Source organism: Leptonychotes weddellii, chromosome 6 (assembly GCF_054177405.1).
Source record: "Leptonychotes weddellii isolate Sample4059 chromosome 6, ASM5417740v2, whole genome shotgun sequence".
Lineage (NCBI taxonomy): Eukaryota > Metazoa > Chordata > Mammalia > Carnivora > Phocidae > Leptonychotes > Leptonychotes weddellii.
In genome coordinates, this window is record NC_138374.1 from 65,942,419 (window position 1) to 65,958,661 (window position 16,243).

The following is a 16,243-nucleotide window of genomic DNA, read 5'->3' on the forward strand; positions in this document are numbered from 1 at the left end:
TCCGATTTCCCCCGCTTCATTCTTCCCCTCCCGCTACCTTCTTCTTCTTCTTTTTTTCTCCTTAACATATATTGCATTATTTGTTTCAGAGGTACAGATCTGAGATTCAACAGTCTTGCACAATTCACAGTGCTTATCAGAGCACATACCCTCCCCAGTGTGACCGTTTAATTTTACGTTCCCACCAGCAATGTATGAGTGATGCAGCTTTCCTCACATCCTTAACCAGTATTTGGCATTGTCACTATTTTTAATTTCAGCTATTCTGATAGATGTATAGTGATATCATATTGTGGTTTCAATTTGCATTTTATAGGGGCTACTGATTTACATATTTATATATAAAACATAATACCTAGAGCAACCACTAAAAAGCTATGCAAAGAAATACACTCAAAAGCACTATAGAGGGGCACCCGGTGGCTCAGTCGGTTAAGCGTCTGCCTTTGGCTCAGGTCATGATCCCAGGGTCCTGGGATCGAGCCCCACATCAGGCTCCTTGCTCAGCGGGAAGCTTGCTTCTCCCTCTCCCTCTGCCTGCCGCTCCCCCTGCTTGTGTTCTCCCTCTCTTGCTCTGTCAAATAAATAAATAAAATCTTTTTTTAAAAAAAGCACTATAGATAAGTCAAAATGGAATTCCCAATAAATGTTCAAGTAACCCCAAGAAAATAGGAAAAAGAAAACAGTAATTGTTAATCATTAGAAATGCATAATACAACCAAGGCTCATATTTTTAACTTTTCTAATTTGTGTTTGGGTCAACCAGATCCCAGGCTAAACTCTGAAATTGAATCATTTATCACATGCAGATTTAATGGGATAGCACATGCATTAAAACAGCTCTGCATACCCACCTAATGTAAATATCATGTGGTCTTTATGTTTGATTTGCACAAGAACCTCATGACTAATAATTTTGCAATTTAACTCATCTTCATTAATAAAATATTTAGTTTAGAATTATATGACATATATGTTTAAATTCCTACATTGTTTTGGGTGAATTTACTTTCTCTGTTAAATTGTTATCGTCTACATCTAATACATTTGCTACACATTTATATTGTGACAACTGAATTAACAATTACATAGAATATTTTTACCAGCTTCATTACCGTTTGTAATGGCTAGGCATCAGTGATGTGACTAATTGTTTATTCTTCTTTTAATTCAAAGAGTTTAATCCAGATATTATTGACGTTTTGAGTACTCCAGAAAATGCAACTCAAAGCAAGATCTCAGTTTCCCAGACTGAAATTTCTGAAGATGTTCATCATGAACAGACTTCCATTTTCAATCCATTTCAGAAGGAGATACTCACATATCTGGTAGAAGGATTCAAAGTATATATTGTAAGTAAATTAATTGCATGGGACATATTCATTCACACAAAAGGAGTAGGGTTTTATGTGTCTACTTACTCTTGAATTATTATTATTATTATTAATTATTATAAACATATCTAACACCTTCAAAATTATATAGAGAATACTACCAAGTATCAGGCTCCATTAATCACTGATGTACTTGGATTTCTGTGGATCATATACAGTTGACCCTATGGAACAAATCACTCAGCACACTTCATAGATACCAAAAGTCAATCTAATTCTAGCAGAACTCATGAATCACGATTCTGCCAATCTCTAAAGCTAAACTAGATTTTGGTGTCTGTAGGTTTTACTTAGAGCTGAATGATTTACACAGGGCCCTTAGGACTGGTGGTAATGTGGAGAGCCATTTCCAAAACTCAGAATAAATTCTAAAATGTATTGATTCCAGTTTTAAACCAGATACAGGATATTTGATCAAGATTGAGTTAGCCTTAGTTGGACCACAGTTGAAGCAGCTTATTTGGTTACTTATTAAGGAATGTTGGTGGTCAGTTTATATGCAGTTCTTATTTTGTGACTGTTATACTCCATATTTTAACATTAATTCTTTATTATGATTCCTTCTCTTTTATATTGTAAAATCAGTCAATCTACCGTTGTTTTTTTATGATTTTTTTTTTTTTTGGTTTAAAATTTCTAAGCCCTAGGTAATTTAAGTGACCTTAGCTTCTTAACCCATCTCTCTTTTTTTGTGTGGTACAATACATGTAATATAAAATGCACTATTTTAACCATCTTAAAGGCATAATTCAGTGGTACCAAGTACATTCACATTGTTGTGCAACCATTACCACTCTCCATCTCCAGAGCTTCTTCATTATCCTAAACTGCTCTGTACCCAATAAATAGTAACTCCTCATACCCCCCTCCCCAAGCCCCTGATAACCACTATTCTACTTTCTGTCTCTATGAATTTAACTTTCTAGATACCTTATATAAGTTATACAATACAGTATTTCCTACAAGATTTGTCCTTTTTTATGTGGCTTGTTTCATTTAGCGTGATATTTTCAAGTTCATCCATGTTAAAGCATGTATCAGAACTTCATTCCTTTTAAAGGCTGAACAATATTCCATTCTATGTATATACTACATTTGTTTATCCATTCATCCATCAGTGGACATTTGGATTGTTTCAACCTCTTGGCTATTTTGAACAATGCTGCTATCAACGTTGGTGTATGTCTATCTTTTTTAACCACCCTAATTTAACCATTCTAATTTCTACTACTAAAAAAACAATCTACAATAAAACATGTCCCGTGATCTTCTTTGGGGCTGTATAGAGAGGTTAGTGTATTATTGCTTGAGAAGTCGGATCCTAATTCATTCCTGTTCTGATTGAAGGGTTCAAGTAAAACCAGTGGTTCCAAGCAGCAGTGGCCTAAAATCTTATGGTCTTGTAAGGAAACCTTCCGAATGCAGCTTGGCAGACTCCTAGTGCACATTTTGTCACCAGCGCACTCTTCTCAAGAGAGAAAGCAAATTTTCGAAATAGTTCGTGAACCGAATCATCAGGAAATACTACGAGACTGTCTTAGCCCATCCCTGCAAGTAAGTATCTCAACACTTCAAAAGTAGAAAGTAGTGGTGAAGTGTAAAGTTGAACAAAACAAGAACTGAAGATAAACTGTATTTTCATGCCAAACATCCTAAACATAGTTTTCTTACCAAACAAATACCTCCTGAGGTCCTTCTTCAGATGCTCCATACCAGACTCAAATTGACCTCTTTGTTTATTTCCCATTCCTTCTTCCGGTGCTGAGATTAAGAATTCTGTATCTGAGCTCTTATAAGATCCTTTGTAGTTTTTACTAAATCTTCAAGTGTTTTCTTTTTTAAAAGCATTATATTATCCATAAAACATCTAAATTGAGTAGCTCAAACAGTAGTACATATGATATTTTTTTATGTTCATATGATATATTTTTAAAAATGCTTATAGTAAGTTAAAATTTTTAAAAATGTGTTGATCATTTGGAATGATCAAAATCAAAATACTTAAAAGAATTTCAGAGTCTATAAATTCTAACACTTAAAGAGTGATAGATGGAGAGTTTAAATGGAACAACCATTTTAAAGAGCTGTTTAGCAGTTTCTTATAAAATTAAACATACACTTAACCTGTGACCCTAAAATTCCAGTTTTAAGTATTTACCTAAGAGAAATTAAACATATGTCCATAAAAAGACTTGTACAGGAATATCCGTGTCAGCCTTTTTGCTAATAGCCAAAAACTGGAAATAACCCAAATGTCAATCAACAAGAGAATGTATAACCAAATTGTGATATATATTTATGTAATAGACTATTATACAGCAATAAAAGGAAACAGACTATTGATACACCTACCATTATGGATGAAGTTCAAAAACATTGTGTTAGTGGGGCACCTGGGTGGCTCAGTCATTAAGCATCTGCCTTCGGCTCAGGTCATGATCCCAGGGTCCTGGGATCGAGCCCCTCATCGGGCTCCCCGCTTGGCGGGAAGCCTGCTTCTCCCTCTCCCACTCCCCCTGCTTGTGTTCCCTCTCTCGCTGTGTCTCTCTCTCTGTCAAATAAATAAATAGAATCTTAAAAAAAACCCCAAAACATTGTGTTAGCAAAAGGAACAACCAAACACAAAAGAGCACACATTCTGTGATTCTATTCATATGAAGTTGAAGAACAGGCAGAATTAAGACATGGTGATAGAATTCAGGACAGTAGTTGTGTCCATGAGGAAGGGGGAAGCGAGAAGGTGAATTGAATGGAAAGGGTCATTAGGAAACTTTCTGGGGCAATAAAAATGTACTTTATCTTATTTGGGATAGTGGTAAAATGGATGTATACAGTTGTCAAAACTCAGAAATGAACACTTAATATCTGTATGCTTTACTGTATGTACATTATACCCCTATAAATACAGTAATAGGTGATATACACAGACAGGCATCCCTTTTAATACCTGGGAAACTCAGATATATTAAGAACCAAAGGGTTATAGTTTTGAAGTGATGCTCTCTCTACTATTAAGATTCTCTCAGGTGCCCTCAGGGCATTGTCTTCCCTCTCCCAAAGCAGAAGCACATCCAGCCCACAGTCTCCTGTGGAGAATTTGAAGGGATGTTCTTTCCTGCCTTTATTCTCAGCAGAGTTGCCATCCACCAAAACCCAGCCTGGTGTTGACAGTCCTCTTTTCCCCACACCAACTTTCTTCTCCGTTATTCCCATTTCGTCGGTGGTATCTATACAGAGTTCAACTTGAAATATGGGATCCATGGTTGAATTTTCCTCTCCCTTAAATTCATGTCATCGCCAAAGGCAGTCATTTATTTCGTGTCTTTAACTGTTTTCTACCTGCCCCACCCTAGTTCAGACTTTCGCCCCTGTGCTCAGATCACTACAATAACCTCCTCTCTACCTCAAAACCACATTACTGTGCCTGGTTTTTTTAAGTTTATTATGGAGACTTTCAAAGATACCTAAAAGTTGGGAGAAAGCAAAGAAGGACCCACATGACCATTACCCAGGTTTAATTTTTCTTTGCAGTGTTTTGAAATAAATGTCGGGTATCAAATCATTTTACCTGTAAATCCTTTACCTGTCCACATCTCTGACTGATAAAGACTTCTACAAAATTTGTCACACTCAATAATGACAGCAGTTCTCTATTGTCATCTAATACTCAGTGTGTAAACTTTCCCAATTGTCTTATAAGTTTTGTAATAGTTGCTTGGTTCTGGATCCAAATAAGGCCCACACATTGCATTTGTTTGATGTATGCTAAATCTTTTTAATCCCTGGCAAGTACCCTCCCCAGCCATTTTTTAAATGTCATCTATTTATTGATGAAACTGGGTCTTTTGTTCTATAGGATTTCCCACATTCTGGATTTAGCTGATCATATGCCTGTGGCTCTAGGTTTCAAGGCTTACTAGATTCCAGTTCCTGGTTTCATATCTGGTTCTGTGTTTGTTTTTTTAAAAGACTACTTTATTAAGAGTGCTTTGCATTTTCTGTTACAGCATAGCAGGAGACAGAGAATGTCTAGTTGCCCTGCTTTTTGAGACGATATCAGCCTGATCCATTCGTTTTAAAGTTCACCCTCAACCTTTAACCTAATAGTTTTAGCTGCCGCTGATGATAGTTGCCAAGATCTACTTTTTTCATTAGGAATTGCAAAATAGTGATTTCTTAGAGTTTCTCATTCCACCAGCATCTATTGCTCTGATCCTTCTGTAGGAAGAATATTCCCTTATCAACTATTTGACTACCCTAAAATATAGTCTGTATGGGAAAGGCAATGCTTGTTTCTTTTCCCTGCTTATTAGAATAATGAGTTGGTGCCCTAGCAACCTCCAATTTTTGTATTCATCTTTATTTTTGAGGTGTCATTATGAATTCAGGTATTTTTTTACAAAAGTAGTTTCAAACCTTTGCAGTTATTATTCCATTTGATATTCAAATTAACACCTATGTAGATTCAAATCGTTACATTCCTTTAACATAGCCTTTTTAATTTTTAACAAGTTAATATGATTAACTTCTTTGCTTTCTGGAACAGAAGAACATCCCAGGTTTATCTTGCACATCCTTCCCAGATCTGGAACCAGACTTTTTCCCCCAAGAAGCCCCTGTTTCCTTTTCATGAGATAATGGTATTTAGAAATTACAAATCTAAGGACTAGGAACACTCATTTCTACTCAGTTGTCATTTCTTTTTTGCATTCATCCCTAATGACACCTTTTCTAGTCCCAGGAACTACGATCAATAAAGTATAGGTCAGATGTTGAGATGAGATTCTAGAAACAACTTCAGTGTCTAAGAAAATCATGTGCTTTTTGGATATTCAGGATGAATAAGAACATTTTTTATAGCTTTTCAAGATCATTTTTAGAATGTCACTGAATACTAAACTATTTTTAGATTATATCAAGAGCATTACCTTTAAGACACACATGTGAAAATAGTCTAATCATTTACTATTTTTCTTTATTTGCCAACTCTTCAGGCCTTTTACTCACAGAGTGTCTGTTCATTTTTCTCTTTTGGTCAGGAAGCAGCTGTCTCCTGACTAATTTAAAATGTGGCATTAAAATGAGCTTTGCTATTTTCATCATTGCATATGTTCATCTTATGCTTTTGGGAAATGACATGATGTGATTCCGTGTGTTCATTTAAATATCACCCAAAATGTAAGAGCTTCCAAATTCATTTGTTGACATTTAATACTATTCACAGTTTAAAATGTCATAAAGCCAGGGACGCCTGGGTGACTCAGTTGGTTAAGCGACTGCCTTCGGCTCAGGTCATGATCCTGGAGTCCTGGGATCAAGTCCCACATCGGGCTCCCTGCTCAGCAGGGAGTCTGCTTCTCCCTCTGACCCTCCCCCCTCTCATGTGCACGCTCTCTCTCACTCATTCTCTCTCTCTCAAATAAATAAAATCTTAAAAAAAAAATAAAAATAAAAAAAATAAAATGTCATAAAGCCAAATGCAGTGGTATTTGTATCAATGCAAATTTTTAAAAAGTAAAATTCTGCATGTTTCACTTGTTGGCATAATTAATGTTTAAATAATACATAGCATACACATAACAATTAGGTCTAAGATCTATTGCATGGAAGGGCCACTTAAAAAATCATGAATCAAAGTTTGGTTTAGGTTTCCTCTATGAAAGACAGTTGTCATTACCTTAAGTAACATTCTGATTTTGGTTACAGGGCAGTTCTAAGACTGGCCTAATCCAGACCTTCTCTAGACATGCTCACAGAACTGGTGCCGACATCTCACTGGTTTTGGAGTTTTTCACCTTTAGTTCTCCCTAAGGAGTAATGACTGCTTACAAGCTAATCCAAAGAAAGGGCTTTGTTCTGGAAGTTTCACCAACGTCTGTTCTACCAAGCAGAAATCAAAGGAGAAAGAATAAAAAGCATAATTCTCTTACCTGGAAGGTTTAAAGGGAAGTTTCCCTTCCAGTTCATTTTTTCTCTGAGAAGAGCTAAGAATTTTTTTCCTTTATCCCAAGCTTATTTCCTGTATTCCTTTAGCAAGTCTTCTCCAAAAATTTTTCCCCAAAAGCTTACTTGCTTGCTTTTCTTTTCCTTCTCTTCTTACTTTCCTTCCTTTTTCTTTTTTATTTTACCTTTTACAATGAAAATTTTCAAATATAATAAGAAAAATAGAGAATAGTATAACGAGTACCATATAGCCATCACCTAGAGTTAACGGTTGTTAATACTTTTATCATATTGACATCATTTCTTTTTTGAAGTATTTTAAAGCAAATTACAGAAATCTCTTTCAAAAAACATTGTCTTACGTATCCATAGCATTATTTTACCTAACAAAATTAGCTTACACCCTAATGTCATCATATTTCCAATGCAAAATTAAATTTTTTCAATTGTTCCCAAAATGTTCCTTTTAGCTGCTTTATTCAAACCAGATCCCACCAAATAAATCTAGCGATATAATTTAACTTAATTACTGTTAAATAATATAAGTGTAAGAAATAAAAATTCTTTATGACTTAAAAAATTTTTTTTATTATGTTATGTTAATCACCATACATTACATCATTAGTTTTTGATGTAGTGTTCCATGATTCATTGTTTACGTATAACACCCAGTGCTCCATGCAGTATGTGCCCTCCTTAATACCCATCACCAGGCTAACCCATCCCCCCACCCCCCTCCCCTCTAGAACCCTCAGTTTGTTTCTCAGAGTCCATAGTCTCTCATGGTTTGTCTCCCCCTTCAATTCCCCCCCCTTCCTTTTTCTCTTCCTGCTATCTTCTTCTTTTTTTTTTTTTAACATATAATGTATTATTTGTTTCAGAGGTACAGGTCTGTGATTCAACAGTCTTACACAAAAAATTGTTTCTTTTTCTTAAAGCATGGAGCCAAGTTAGTTTTGTATTTGTCAGAGCTGATACATAATCACCAAGACGAATTGACTGAGGAAGAACTAGACACAGCGGAACTGCTCATGAGTGCTTTAAAACTATGTGGGCAGAAGTGCGTCCCTCCCAGTGCAACAACAAAAGCAGACCTTATTAAAATGATCAAAGAGGTGAGTCAGTGAAATCATAAGACACAGTTTTCTTAGGAGATCCCACTGAATGTAATTAAAGAATGATTGAAAGAAATCTTTTTATTATAGAATATCATCGATGATAAATTTGAAATGATTTTTTTTTTTACTTTATATTGCTTTTTTACTATGAGAGAACAAATAGGCTTATTGTAAGAGCATTTTATTCATTATTGTCATCCTTATCTGTTATCAGTAGCTTTCAGTGAAGGCCAGATTTTTATAGTGACAAACAAGTTGAAGCATCAGCCTTGAAGCAAAATAAGGAAGCAAGCGATTATGCAAACCCCTTAGGTTTGCCACCCCAGTTAACTATTCTCCCCTCACTTCTGTGCCCCAAACTCTGTACAAACAAAGGGGAATTATAACATTATTTAAGTGGTTATTGTATTTTAACATTCTGGTGTCTTGGGGACAGTATTTTTTTCCTTTGTTAACTTGGTTTTAAAGTTAGTTTGTTGGCCTCAGTGCCAATGTTAAATGATAAATAATGTGTTTTATACTACATATTATTATCCAAATCTTTTAGGAACAAAAGAAATATGAAACTGAAGAAGGTACGAATAAAGCCACCTGGCAGAAAACGGTTAATAATAATCAACAAAGGTAGGTTTTTATATATTCTAAAAATCATGCCTTTTTTAATTCATTCGACTTCACACATACTTTTAGTTTTACAGTATCATGCTTTTGTATCTGTTTAACAGCCCACTTAGGCTTAACTTATGGGCCATCTTGTTTGTTGACTTAGTCTCTTTCAGCGTCTGGACTCAAAATCAAAGGATATATCTAAAATCGCTGCAGACATCACCCAGGCAGTGTCTCTCTCCCAAGGAATTGAGAGAAAAAAGGTGATCCAACATATCAGAGGAATGTATAAAGTAGATCTGAGTGCCAGTAGACACTGGCAGGAACTTATTCAACAGTTGACGCATGATAGGTAAGCAAAGTGGGAGGACATTTCAGGTTGTCCAGCATTACTGTTTAATATTTTAATGTGAAACACTATTTCCATTTCATAATAAAGATTCATAACATTATTTCATTAGTTCAAATATTTGTTGTTTAATCACTTGTGATTTATTTCATCTTCAATAATCCTATAAGAATCTTTTTTTAAACTCTTGGGGGTAAGGGAGGGAATAATGAGAAAGAGAGGCATTAGCTCTTCCAAATAATAAAATCTATATATTGGCTTTAATTTTAAAATATAATCTTTGCAGAAGAATAGAGAAATCACTGAAACAGGATAGTTGGGAAATAGATCTTTTTCAAGATAAGACTTTAATAATAAAATTTAAAGGATGCATCACAGATAATGAAAAGAGGAAAATTAAGGTATTATTCTCTAAATTTGGTTAAGAGAACTGATTAGCATGACTTGGGGGTGATAAAATGCACTAAACATTAGACACTAAAGGAAATTCCAGGTGAACAAAAGAATTAAACTCATAAAGTTTATAAAGTAGAGGAGAAAACAGGGTATTTATCAACTCTGTGATAGATGGTTAACTTTCTAAGCTCAAACACCATAGAAGAAACTTCCAAGAAGAAATAAATGGATTTGAGCTGTAATTTTTTCCAGTGTATTTAACAACTATAACAACAACAAAACATGAAAATTTATTTTCAGCAAATATAGCAAAAAGTCATGCCAACTTAAAAGTAAAATGTAAGATCCCAAAAGTTTGAGCAAACGATATGAATACACTCTTCCACATAAGACAGATAAATTAATAAACAGGAAAATATTCAATATGGATAGAGTCTAATTTGATTTTTTAAAACCTTTAAATACCATATTTTGCCTTTTATATTATACATACCCACAGCAGGAAGAAATGTAACCTAGTCCATGGTCAGAGGTTCGATGGCATTGTATGCTCTGACAGCATATGTCAGGAATCCTATAAACATTTTATTTCTAGCTCCAGTTATCCTATTTTAGTGATTCTCTCCTAAGGAAAATGTTCCAAATATAGAAAGGCAATAAACATAAAGGTTTTCATCTCTGCATTATTTATACTAGTGAATGAACTGAAAACAAATATATAATAATGGTAATAGGGTTAAATACATTATAATGTTCCCACACAGCGCATTAGTCAGCCATTTTCAGTGATGATAATAAAGATTAAAATATGTCCAGTGAAAGAAGAAAGGATATAGAAATGTTTATACATAATAATTATAACTACAGTTTTAAAAAATGAAAGAAAATAATCTCTACCAGTAATTGGTATGTTTAGAGTAGTAGGATTCAGGGTGGTTTTTTTTTTCTCTTATCTATTTCTAAAAATATATTCAATGTAGTTCTACTGTTTTCTTTCATTTAAAATATGAACTTGTTTTTGGGGCGCCTGGGTGGCTCAGTTGGTTAAGCGTCTGCCTTCGGCCCAGGTCATGATCACAGGGTCCTGGGATCAAGCCCCACATCGGGCTCCCTGCTCAGCGGAGTGTCTGCTTTTCCCTCTCCCTTTCCTTGATTGTTCTCTCTCTCGCTCGCTCAAATAAATAAATAAAATCTTCTAAAAAAAATAAAATAAAATATGAACTTAATTTAAAACATTTTAAGAAATGTGGCTGGTACTACAAAAATGAACTAATTTTATTTATTACATTAAATAGTAGACAAGATGAGAAATATAGAAACTTAACTTGGAAAGTGGATTTTTTTCTTTATCAGGCCATACTAAGTCCAATCAATGTATTGCTAAAGCATACATGTTGCTAAAGCATTCAGAGTAGTACATGTTGCTAAAGCATTCAGAGTAGTCATGATATATCTTTTTAAAAATTTAGTAGATACAAGAAACTGGTGGCAGAGCATGCCTCCAGGCAGGGAACCAGAAGACTGGGGTTCAGGAGCAGATGGACACTTATTTTTTTTTTTAAGATTTTATTTATTTATTTGAGAGAGAGAGAGAGGGAAAAACAGCATGAGAGGGGAGAGGGTCAGAGGGAGAAGCAGGTTCCCCGCTGAGCCGGGAGCCCGATGTGGGACTCGATCCCAGGACTCCGGGATCATGACCTGAGCCGAAGGCAGTTGCTTAACCAACTGAGCCACCCAGGCGCCCCTGGACACTTATTTTTTATCTTATTTTATTGTACTATGTGTATGCATTCCCTAGTCCAATTACATAAGCAGTTGGGGCTTTTTAATTGAATAGATCGATTTTGATTTCCTTATTCAAGTTCTATAATGATTTTATTTAAAGTTATAAGTACTACAGATTGCCCCTTAAAACATTCTTTTATTTTCACTTGCAGAGCAGCCTGGTATGACCCCCTCTACTATCCAACTTCATGGCAGTTGGATCCAACAGAAGGGCCAAATCGAGAGAGGAGACGTTTACAGAGATGTTACTTAACTATTCCAAATAAGTATCTCCTTTGGGATAGACAGAAATCAGAAGGTAATAATGACTTCTTGATGCAACATACAAATGTAGCACATAACTGTGATCATTACAGAAAGACAATATATATTTTTTCCTCAACAGATGTGGTCAAACCACCACTCTCTTTCCTATTTGAAGATAAAACCCATTCTTCTTTCTCTTCGACTGTAAAAGACAAAGCTGCAAGTGAGTCTATAAGGTAAGTGTGAATCCGTAAGATGTTCTCACTTTTGTTGAAGGAGTTAAGAGTTTACTAGTTTATTGTAGTGTTTATGTAATATTTATTTCAGATAATGCTATGGTTTTAGGAAAGGTCCTACACATGGCTCAAGAGAGGACAAGGTTGAATGACCAAAATCCAAAAGGAAAAGACATTTTTGATAGCGAGGATCCACTGGGCTTCAGGCATCGTGCTCTGGCCCTTATCTGCATGCATCTATTTTTGTAGTTTGTGGAACAGATAGCACCGCTGGTCGTGTCTGCCAGAAGCAATCTAGTGCAGTGATTAAAGGTTCATATTTTAGTTCCTCGTCTTACTAGCTATCTGATCTTGGGCAAGTTACTTAGCCTCTCTGTGTCAGTGTCCGTATCTGTGACACGAGGAAGATAATAATACCCAAAGTATCAGCATATGGTTGAGTATCAAATAGCTATTGATAGTATTATCATTGTTATGGTGGTGGCAGTTATTATCATGCCCATTTAATAGGTGAAAAACTGAGACTTGAAGAAGGTGAGTGACTTGACAAAAGAGTAGATCTTTTCTGAGTCTAAATCCCCTGTTCTTCCTGGAATACAAGGATTCTTTCAGGTCTTTGAAAATACCAGAGGCATGATCCAATGTTTGCTTAATTACTAGAAAATATGAAATACTGAAGTTTCTTTTAAAAAATTGAATCCCTATATTCTATATACATGGCATAGGAGGTATGAGCCTTCTCTAAAAATTTTATTTTCTCCTCTACTAGAGCATTAAAACTTGAGATAATACTTTCATGTGGATTTAGACAAGACATCTCATACTTTCGAAACTCTAGTCTGCTGTGCTAAAATCTTTTACTAGATAAAGAAAGCTTATACTGTACTCTCTAAAAGTGGTCAAAACATTTAATCATAGTGATTTTAAATATGTTTTGACAGAGTGAATCGAAGATGTATCAGCGTTGCACCATCTAGAGAGACAGCTGGTGAATTGTTATTAGGTAAGTCACATTTTGAAGAGTTTTACACAGACTCACCCTGTCCTACTTTATTCTTAGATAATTTGAAGGATTGTTGGATGTAATACCATTAAATCAGATGAACTTTCTCTAACACAACATAGGTGATTTTGCCCTAACGTTGTATATAGCGCTTATGACTCACAAATGTGAAGAAATGACAGTCTTATTTTCTAAAAAGCACATGAATAGCATTTTAGTTTTTATAAAGTTGACTTTCCTCATAAGTATACATTTTTATATTTAATCATTCCTTTTACTCTATATCAATTTTGAATTTTAAAGTGAAGAATTACTGGGATACTAAGAAATATATCCACCTTGAGATAGTTCATAATTTATATTCCCTGTTGTGCTTCTGAGAGAAAGGCCAAGGCTGTCCATCCCTGCATATCCATATAGTTACATTTAGTGAGAAATTTTTTCCTCAAGATATGAAGGAATAAGGTTGCACCACTTGGTCTCTGTTCCCTTAAAGAACCAATTTGTATGCTGTAGGCCAGTTCTTCTTGAAGCATGGTCCCCAGATCCAGAGCTTCAGCATCACATGGGAACTACTTAGAAATGCACATTCTTGGGCTACAGCCCAGACCTATTGAGTCTGAAACTCCGTAGGATGGGACCCAGCAATCTGCATTTCGGTGAGCCCTCCAGCAATTCTGATGCACCCTCAAATTTGAGAGTCCCTGCTATAGGCTAAACCTACAGCCTCCAAGGCTCAAGATGCAGAGCTTCAAACTTGTCAGGACTGAGCCCCATAGTCATGAGGATGGAGAGAGTACCTTTCTCTGAGCCAACAGTGCTCGGTGTTCAAGGCTGACCAGCATGCAGTGCAGAGCCCCAGAGAAACTCCTACCATTTAGATACATGGTGTAGAGACATGTGTTAACACAGCCAGCCTATAAAGTAGGAGAAATTGGGGGCTATCTTTTAAGGTCTACTCTGCTCTATAGAGTGTTTAAATAAAAATAATTAAGGATTCCTCTTTTGCTAGAAAATTTGTTTACAAGTTGACTTCAGCTAATATGTGAAAAAATAAAGCAAATTAATATGCTAGTAATATAAGAAGAGTATAGGTAACAATAAATAGCCAGCTTTTTTTTAGCACTGAGTGCCAGGTGCTAGTAATAAGCATTTTACATATATTCTAATTCAATTCCCACAGTAACCCTGTGAAATAAAGTCCTCCCTCCACCCCTTTTTTGATTAAGGAGATTAAGACACAAAGAAGCAACTTGCCCAAGATCTCATGGATACTATTAAAAAATATTTATTGAGTGACAGGAACTGTTTCTGGGTGCTGGGATTTAAATTCAGGCCAACTGACTCCAGAGGTCATATTTGTAATCACATATGGTAATAGTGCACATATATTTTTAAACTCATATCCAGTTACTTTCTATAGGTAAATGTGGAATGTATTTTGTGGAAGATAATGCTTCTGATACAGTTGAAAGTTCGGTGAGTAGAGGCTTAAGTTTGCACTTACATAAATCTAGACAAATTCCAAAAATGTATAACTTTAGTTACCCAGAGAGCAGGTAGAACTAAAAGAGTTCATGTATTGTCATTCTGTGTATAGATTGGTCTTAATTCCAAACTTTTTCTTTTAAAGATACTTTTAAAAAGAAGACCCTACCATCTCCTCTGTCTTACAGTCTGATCTCCTAACAGTTAGTATTATGAGTCAAATTCCAAAGTGCTCCTGTTAAAGCAAACAAGCAAAGGGGAAAAAAGTAAGAGAGAGAGAGAGAAAGTAAGAAACAGACTCTTAATTATAGAGAACAAACTGTTGGTTGCCAGAGGGCAGGTGGGTAGAGGATGGGTTAAATAGGTGATGGGGATTAAGGAGGGCACTTGTGATGAGCACTGGGTGATGTAGGGAACTGCTGAATCATTATATTGTACACCTATAACATGTGTAACACAGTATGTTAACTAACTAGAATTAAAATTAAAACTTTAAAAAATATAAAAATGAAAAAATGAAAGAAAAGTGCTCCTGTTATGTTAATTTATTTAATTTATTCTTTTTATCACTATTCCTCAGTGGCAACAAATAACTACTTCTTAACCACTCCCAGTTCACTATCAGGTACACTTACCTTCACAAAGAAAGGAAAATGTTGTGTAATAGAATAACTTAAGTAATCCTGATATTCACATACCTTAGTACCATAATTTTTATTCTACTGGAAGTACTGATATTAATCAGAAAATAACAAAAGTGACTCTTAATTCACATCTTTTGTATCGCAAAACTTTTTGTCCATCTGAATTAGCTTGTATCATTAAAATATTGTTTTGAGATCCCTATAAGAGAAATAAGGTTTTTTGTTTTAGAAAGTTCTAAAACCAGGAATTGCTAAGGATATACTAAATAAGATTACATGTCGTTTAATAATGAATACATAGCTGATTTCAAAAACAAATGAGCTAAAATATAAAATTTTGTTGTGAAACAGATAATATGAAAAAAATCATGAAAATATTTAATATAGCCCCCAAAATTGGGTAGGTATTCTTTCATATGATTTATCTAGCAATTGCCACAGTACTTATCCCAGCTAGTAAAAGTATGGTTACATTATTTTTCAAGATGTCTCGTTTTAGCAACCAAGGAATTTAATAGTTGATATATAAGCCAACGTTTTTCTGGATCCAAAAGATGCCATTTTCCCCCTTTAAAACTCTCCTTAAAGGGGGCACCTGGGTGGCTCAGATGGTTGAGCGTCTGCCTTTGGCTTAGGTCATGATCCCAGGGTCCTGGGATTGAGCCCCACATCGGGCTCCTGGCTCAGCAAGGAGTCTGCTTCTCCCTCTCCCTCTGCCTCTCTCCCTGCTCATGCTCTCTCTCTCTCTCTGTATCTCTGTGTCTCAAATGAATAAATAAAATCTTAAAAAAAAAAACTCTCCTTAAAGTACTCTTGTTTTTTTATTATTATGTTATGTTAATCACCATACATTACATCATTAGTTTTTGATGTAGTGTTCCATGATTCATTGTTTGCGTATAACACCCAGTGCTCCATGCAGAACGTGCCCTCTTTAATACCCATCACCAGGCTAACCCATCCCCCCACCTCCCTCCCCTCTAAAACCCTCAGTTTGTTTTCAGAGTCCGTAGTCTCTCATGGTTTGTCTCCCCC

General features: G+C 35.4%; 2 protein-coding genes across 3 annotated transcripts in view; one reads left to right on the forward strand and one right to left on the reverse strand.

The window, feature by feature from the left end:
• LOC102748111 (lysosomal-trafficking regulator) overlaps nucleotides 1-16,243 on the reverse strand; it is a 153,245-nt gene that overhangs the window by 46,269 nt on the left and 90,733 nt on the right. The gene's annotated exons all lie outside the window — the stretch shown is intronic.
• Nucleotides 1,155-14,770, forward strand: LOC145722233 (lysosomal-trafficking regulator-like). Of its 2 annotated transcripts, none has more exons than XM_081824318.1 (9): nucleotides 1,155-1,352; nucleotides 2,742-2,948; nucleotides 8,276-8,452; nucleotides 9,003-9,079; nucleotides 9,225-9,413; nucleotides 11,744-11,889; nucleotides 11,977-12,073; nucleotides 13,015-13,076; nucleotides 14,500-14,770. In XM_081824318.1, the coding sequence occupies exons 2-9, from the start codon at nucleotides 2,814-2,816 to the stop codon at nucleotides 14,637-14,639; spliced, it is 1,023 nt and encodes a 340-aa protein (XP_081680444.1). In that variant the 5' UTR covers nucleotides 1,155-1,352; nucleotides 2,742-2,813; the 3' UTR covers nucleotides 14,640-14,770. The 2 variants fall into 2 exon arrangements, with proteins under 2 accessions (XP_081680444.1, XP_081680445.1); XM_081824319.1 differs by lacking the exon at nucleotides 14,500-14,770 and adding an exon at nucleotides 14,306-14,428.

Bases quoted from the DNA above. Each gene is read 5' to 3' on its own strand.
- LOC145722233 (XM_081824318.1), top strand. From the start codon at position 2,814: ATGCAGCTTGGCAGACTCCTAGTGCACATTTTGTCACCAGCGCACTCT. The intron at 2,949-8,275 runs GTAAGTATCTCA...TTTTTCTTAAAG, and splicing joins GTCTTAGCCCATCCCTGCAA to CATGGAGCCAAGTTAGTTTT. The intron at 8,453-9,002 runs GTGAGTCAGTGA...CAAATCTTTTAG, and splicing joins TTATTAAAATGATCAAAGAG to GAACAAAAGAAATATGAAAC.